Here is a 7,570-nt window from a genome sequence, read left to right on the forward strand (position 1 = left end):
TCATTTATTCTTGATTTCATTGGGCCACCTCATTGCCTAGGCTGTTAGTTTGTTACTAGGTAGTTAGCTGATGTGGCTTGTGTATATATATCTCTCTTCTTCATTTTCTTTACTGTAACCGAAATTGCAGAGATATTTTGCTGAAATGGAGATCAACGTTCTCCCCCAATTCTTCTCCTTTTTCTGTATTCAATTTCTTTTGAATTTCAACACTTATGTTTTTAATTTAATTAATTTTTTTTGTTGGAGTCGTTGCTTTATGTGACGATTCCACTTTTTTGTTTATTTATTTATTTTTTCTTGGTTGTGGGAGTTGTTGCTTTAAATTAATTTAATTTTTATCATACAAATTCGATATACACACAATTGACAAATGATTAGTTTAATCAGAATATATTATATTAAAAGAATAAAATATAAGTAATTCTCTTGTAATATTGTAAAATAAGTTAATTATCTCTTAAAAATAATAATAATTTATCTCCTTATACTTTTTAAAATACAATAATTTACTCCCAATGGGATAAATTACTATTTTTTTTTATAGTAATTATAATATCACAAGGAGTAAATTGCATTAAACCTAATATTAAAGATATGTATTGTTATTGTATTAAGTAAAAATATATATTTATTTGTATTATACATGAGGGGAAGTAAAACATTAAAAAAATAAAAAAAAAGAAGTGGGGAGGATAAGACAAATATATAAAAAGTAAGCCCAGCTTTAATTTATTCATTTTTGGTCAAAAGTTTTAAATACTCCATCCACACTATTTTGATCGTCCAAACGTACTAACCTATGTTTTGTAGGTTGTTGTACTCAACAATCCCACCGCTTGAAGTGAATGGGACATTCAAATCCGATGATAAAAAAGTAGACCAACTTTTATTTTATTCTTTTTTGGTAAATAAAGGCAAGGGAGGGTACGTAAGACAAATATAAGAAAGTAAGCCAAATTTTTTATTCTTTTTCTGGTAATAACCTCCACTTCTCATTACTATTCCTTTTTTGGTATTGAGTGTTAGATGTAGGTTCCGTGAAATTAGAATTTTTCAATCGGGTCGCTAGATCGGATCGCTGGATCCTTCTTTCCAGTTATCTGTAGTGGATATTGAGAACACAACAAACGTAAGACTAGCCGAGAAGCCCTCGGCGATGACCCTCCAATGCTTAAGTTAGAAAAGGTGGGGTCGAAAATATGATAATGAGATCGAGTGATATCACAAATTTGGCGGTAAAAATAAGTGTGAAAACGTGTTTGAATAATCATAAATGAGGCTATTTATACTTGTACGGTACCCTCTATGTGTGCGACACGTGGCTTAATGAAAGTGGGCCACGTCACCCCCTGTAAAGCCTGCTACCGCCGCTGCTGTACCTGTGCACTGAGCCCCACCTGCACAGTCATAGGGTGCAGTCATAGGATGCATGTAAAAGTGCTAAAAATAGGGGGGTATTCCTGTAATTATGTATTTTTCCTCATCAAGTGTGAATCAATTTAAATTATAATTATTATTTAAAGACCCCATTACATTTTATATTTTCATGTGAATTTTTATATGTTCAACAAAAGTGATGTTTTTGTAGACGTTATTTTAATTGGTAATAATATTAATTTGATACCGAAGAAAATTAAACTTGTGAATCAACAAATTTATGCAAATTAGAATCTCAAGCTCCACAATCAATAATTGCACATCAAATAAATATTTGTTTCAAAGCTTGCATGTGACTATTAGCTTTCTTATTTATTTAAAAAGAATTCCTTTCTCTATTTCTTTTTAGATTTTGCATATATATTTTTAGAATATTATAAAATATTTTTTATGGACTAATATGCCTTGTGGATTATTTATTTTATGCACCACATTTTTTATCATATTTTTAATTTTTTAAAAAACCCAACAAGAGTAAAATAGTAATTATTTCTTCTTTTTTTCACAAATACATCAGTATTTCTTCTTCTTCTTGTATTATTATTTTTTTTTAATTTTTCAAAATCATCGAACGTATCCTACTTCTAGTTAAGTATTTTTCCATATCAGAGCATTAGTGAAGCATCTAGTACCTCGCACTAAAAGGACCGATAATATAATAGTACTTGTAGTATGATTGATGGAGTGAAATAAAAATTTAATTTAAACAAATATTCTTTCATTTGTTATATGATGATAAAGTTGAATTGATTGATAATCCAGTCCACTACTAGTCCATTGTCATAACGATCACAATTGGACACCCTAGAGTACGTAGATGGCCCTATAAATAGTGGAGCGTGGATGGATGAAATAGTGCATCGATCTTCAACATATATATATATATCCATCTCATTCTCTTACAACCATGCCCAAACAAAACCCAAATGTAGTGATTTTGAGTACTGAGGAGGATGTTGCGGAGAGTCTGGCACTCTACGTATCCCAACTCTCTGCCAAAACCATTCAAGAAAAGGGCTCTTTCTCTGTTGTTCTCTCCGGCGGTACTCTTATACAAACACTTAGGTATGTATGTATATATATAATAATAACATATATATTCATTTTGTTCTCATCCACATAATGTTTCATTTCTACCTACTCCTTTGTTTTGCATCAAGTTATATATATATATATCATATTTTCGTACAATCGATGTTTAATATTGTAGGAAGCTGACTTTGTCTCCGTACAAAGAAACTGTGAATTGGTCGAAATGGCTCATCTTTTGGGTTGATGAGAGAGTGGTTCCTCTTGACAACAAAGACAGCAATTACTTGCTTGCTTGGAACGGGTTTCTTTCCAAGGTCCAATCAAAATCATTAGATCACCGATCATACATATATTAATTACAATAAATAAAAGATGTAACGTAATTTGAAATGGAAAATTCAATATTAACATTACCAATAACCTTTATATTTCGTTTTTTGATAAGTGCAGGTGCCAATTCCAAAAGATCGCATTTTCCCCATCAACTATACGCGCTCACCCCAAGCCGTGGCCAAGGATTACGAAGCCCGTCTAAGAAACCTGGTGGAGAGAAAGGTTCTCCCTCTATCACCCACTGGTTTCCCTAAGTTCGACCTCATGCTGCTCGGAGTCGGCCCCGACGGTCACGTCGCCTCTCTTTTCCCCAACAGGCCGCAGCGCTACGACTTAACGGATTGGGTCACATACATTACCGACTCGCCTAAGCTACCGCCGGAGAGAATCACCTTCACTTTTCCAGTGATCAACTCCTCCGTCAACACCGCAATTGTGGTGACCGACAAGGAGGAAGCTGATGCCGTCGCTATTGCGCTGAATCCTGTTAAAATTCTGCCGCCGCTGCCTTGCGGTGAAGTGAAGGCGGAGTCCTTAACCTGGTTTTTGGACAAGGATGCTGCTTCCAAGCTACCTATTAATGCGTAATTTATCATGCGCAACTTCTCTTAATTAATACAAGCGATGATCATGATCCAGGACCGCTGTCATAATAAAGGATCATGTTCTTTGTTACGTAGTATGTTGCTCTCTCTACTTTTAATAAAACCTCATGCAATTATGCATGAGAGAATGGTTTGCTTTTACATTTTTTTGTGTCGAAAGTAAAATTGGGCATGTCTTGTAAACATGTTCATTTATATATAAACTAGCCATTGCCACACACTATTCATACCTGCATATATTATAAATAAAAGTAAAATAAATAAACAATAAATTACATAAAAAATGAAACTAATTTGTCGATTAATATAAAATTTTAAAAGTTAAATGAGTTCATTATTTTATTAGTTGAAGGATATTTTTGCTTAATTAAAAAAGGTGCGATGATGTCATTAATCGACGTTTGTGAATGTGGAGGGCCTTTTCATTTTATATTAATATAGATAAATAATTTATTATAGAAAAAGTCAAGAGTTAATTTTAAAGTTGCCCAGAGATCAATATTTCATTTGCCTTAGCCAAGACATCAATATTTCATTTACTATCCCTTTCCTTGGAGGGAGAGTGGTATGGAGAATGGTTCAAATTATCAATCGATATCCAATAATATTGGTTGATACATATTCGAATTGGTCAATGTCGATTCGATAAAAATGTCGGATACCTTATATTATTAAAGATGATTTGGTATCGCTGGTAATATCAGCTATTATTATCATAGACACAATGATATTATCGTTGTATCCGATAATATCGATATTATCGATGTGAATATATAAAAAAATAAAGCTACTAAAGTATGGAGAGTAAGAAACTGAAGAAGAGGAGATAAGATTATTGCTTTGGGCATTATGGAGGGATATAATGACTTTGTAATTCTTCACTATATATCTTATTTTTCTCCGTTTCTTTATAATTTCCATCATTGATCAAACTCAAGAAAAAGAGAGAAGATGAAGCAAATGAGTGAGAAATTCTCTCTTTTTCGGCACAAGGTGATGAAAACCCTTGTCAAAAGTGATACTGACAAAGTGGCCGAAAATTTCGTCTCTTTTTCACTATTTTTTTATAATTAAATATTACTTTTATAATAGTATATACATTCAATATACTTTGTTAAACATATCAAATTATTCATTAAAAAATGCTATCAAAATTAATTTTAACTGAAATTAACCCCCAAAAAAAAAAAAAAAAAAATTATCCATGACGGGGGCCATGCCATCTTCAAAAAATTAAACTTCCAATGGCCGAAGGATTATTTGTCTTTATTTTTATAACTTATTGGACTACATAAATAAAAGATATACTTATAGTATTAAAATTAATAGGAGGTAAAATAAAAGGACGAAAAAAATATTTTTTCTTATGTATTGTTGAAATAGGATAGATTATATCAAGTATTCACTTTGATTCATCCATATGCTTTTGATAGAAATTATTTGCTTGGTGCCTTATCTGATTGAGATATATAACATTAATTACCTAATCTAGTTTTCTTGCCCTTACAAATAAATTATGTAAATCACATAAGTAATTAATCATTAAATTCACGGGAAAAATCCAGAAATCTCCCATGTGATAATGAAAATGTTCAAAAACCCCTTGTGAAAATTAAATTATCAAGTACCTCCCTTGTGATATAAAATAATGTTAAAAAAACCCCCTCCGCACTGCATTTGAACCACACGCGGTTTGACTGCGAGTGGGCTATTAAAGTACACCTATGGTTCCAAAGTTTTTCAAAATTTCAACAGTATTTGGTCTCTTATTCATATCTACTTGCTTATTTCTAATAACCAACCCCTAACACTAAAAAATTGGCCCAACATGCTTCCGAAATAAATTAAGACCCCATAAATTCATACCTTGGTTTGACCGCCTTGCTTCCGGGTATTCTAAGTCCTAGATTTTACAGGCTTCTCCCAACCACACTATCGCAATAGATGGTTCGCAGGTACTTGGCTCCTTCAGTAGCAAAATAGCACAGCCTTATTTTGTTTCCTACCTTAGGGCGTAAAAGGACTCCAATATAGGGAATTAATAAAATTTTGGACAAACAAATTGAACAGAGGCCTTACTTTTATTGAATAAATATAGAAAATATTACATAGATATTATACCTTCGTTGGAAGAGACAACTGTTTAGCCTCTCATGATATAGAGGGCTTGACTCGTTGGGGAAACCCCCATAAACTGAAAAATTAAAACACTATAGAATATTGAAAAAGACTTAGAACTCAAATGCTTTGAAGAGTAGGAGAAGTTTTTCTGATGATCCCCTTCTGCTTCATTGCATCTTTATTTATAGGCGTCCCCGGACTTGAAATTCGGACTCCAAACTTGTTTTTGTGATGACGTCATTGCGTTCGTCATCGCCTTGTGATTTTCAGCTGTATGTCATAATGGTTTGTCGGTCACCTGATTTCCAGCTGGCTGCTTTGCTGACTGTTGGCTTTTGTTATTTTCTGCCGACAGTCTTATCCTCATTCTTTACCTCTCTTGGTAAAAATTTTTCTCTTTCCCTTATCTTGGTTCGGTTCGGGTTTATTTTTCGTGACCCGAATCTTTGTCCCGAATAGGGGTTTTTCTTGTTTCTCGCAGCAAGGGCACAAATGGTTGTGCCATTGCCCAACATGCAACATGTTGCATGTCTTCATCCTTGTGGCTTCGGTTGCCGGCAGCTTATTTTCCCAGATTAACATCCTCTTCTTTTCGAATAAGTTTTCAGCAAACTCCGTGTTTTTTCCTGTCATGAAATTTAACAGGAATGATCCATTCACTTTGTTTGAGAAAATCTTGAATGGATACTTGACTTTGTCCATCTCTGTGAGACAGACCCATAGTCCCCAAGCTCTCCTGGTTGAGATACTATCTTCACTAATGGCTAATACCAAGGGAGCTTCTCCTGAGGCAGCTTTGATTTTGTTGAAAGCTACCATGTCTGGCCTCTGCAGCTTCATGAAATGGAATGCTGGATGAGACCCTTTTCCTACAGTTTCTGGAGCTACTGAAACAAATTTTATCCCCAGAACATCGCCTCTTTTCAAGTGGGGGTTGTTTTGCCATGAATCAAAGACCGCCCCACTAATCCACTCCGAAAGTTTTCAGATTTCCAGAAAACTCGGTGACATAGTATGAACTGAAGCCAGAGCTCCAAAATCATACCATTCTCTGACATCTTCTGGTTTAGACCCTTCTAACATCGAGACTCTATTATATTTTCCGGATGTTTCGATAATGGTCTTGCCTGGATTGATCCCTTTGCGGGAAATTAATTTTTTCCACATACGCTGATAATCCTGCCAAGTAGAAGAAGATATTAATTCGTTAGTATTAGCCTTACAGGTGTCTGTCATTGGTCTAAGGTTAATCTCTCCCTCTTTAACCCTAGAGGTGCTGGGTTGACTTGAACCTACAGGAGTTTGCACTTCCTGTGATTCAATTCTTGCCGTTTCACCAGAGTCTAGTGAGCCTTGTGCAATCGGTACTTGAATCCGACGCTACAAGTGTAGAGCCCTGTACTCTAAAGGCATGTTTTGGGTCATGCTCCCTCAACTCGTGAGTCATCCCCGAAGGTGACGCCTTCCGAATTGGTTCTCGTAAGTCGTTCCATAGCGAGGTGGATGCTAATAAGGAACTCCTTATCGCGACCTGGACAGTGTCCAGATCAGCCCTTTGGATTTGTCCGGCAACTTAGGCATTAACCGCTAGCTCTCCGAACTTTCTGTCAAGCTCCTCGAGGTTTTCCCTAAAGTGTCTGAGTCTCAACATGATGGAGTTTGCTTCAGATGCCTCCATCTCTCGTCAGAAAATCTGCAAGAACATTCTCATGAGATTTTATAACGACAATATTATAGCAATAATATTGGCATTCTGCTTGCCATATGATATACGAGCTTTTTCTATTTTTTATTCTAATTTATTCTTTAAGAAAGCCTTTACATTAGTATTATAAACTTTTAAAGTAAATTCTTTAGCAAGTAAGAATAAAGGCCATTTTTTGAAAGCCTTCCAAACCGCAAAGAATTCTTTCTCGTTTATGTGCCAAACTTTGGCTTGTTGCTCTGAGAACAACCCTCCGGTATATCTACAGGGTTCTTCCCCTGTAGTTATCTTCTTCATGAGCACTGCCGCCCATCTGTAATCATTGGCGTCTGTG

General features: G+C 34.9%; 1 protein-coding gene across 1 annotated transcript; it reads left to right on the top strand.

Moving 5' to 3' along the window:
- On the top strand, positions 2,337-3,477 carry LOC105160348 (probable 6-phosphogluconolactonase 4, chloroplastic). The gene is made up of 3 exons (XM_011077679.2): positions 2,337-2,505; positions 2,651-2,786; positions 2,923-3,477. The coding sequence occupies exons 1-3, from the start codon at positions 2,348-2,350 to the stop codon at positions 3,391-3,393; spliced, it is 765 nt and encodes a 254-aa protein (XP_011075981.1). The 5' UTR covers positions 2,337-2,347; the 3' UTR covers positions 3,394-3,477.

Source organism: Sesamum indicum, linkage group LG4, assembly GCF_000512975.1.
Source record: "Sesamum indicum cultivar Zhongzhi No. 13 linkage group LG4, S_indicum_v1.0, whole genome shotgun sequence".
NCBI lineage: Eukaryota > Viridiplantae > Streptophyta > Magnoliopsida > Lamiales > Pedaliaceae > Sesamum > Sesamum indicum.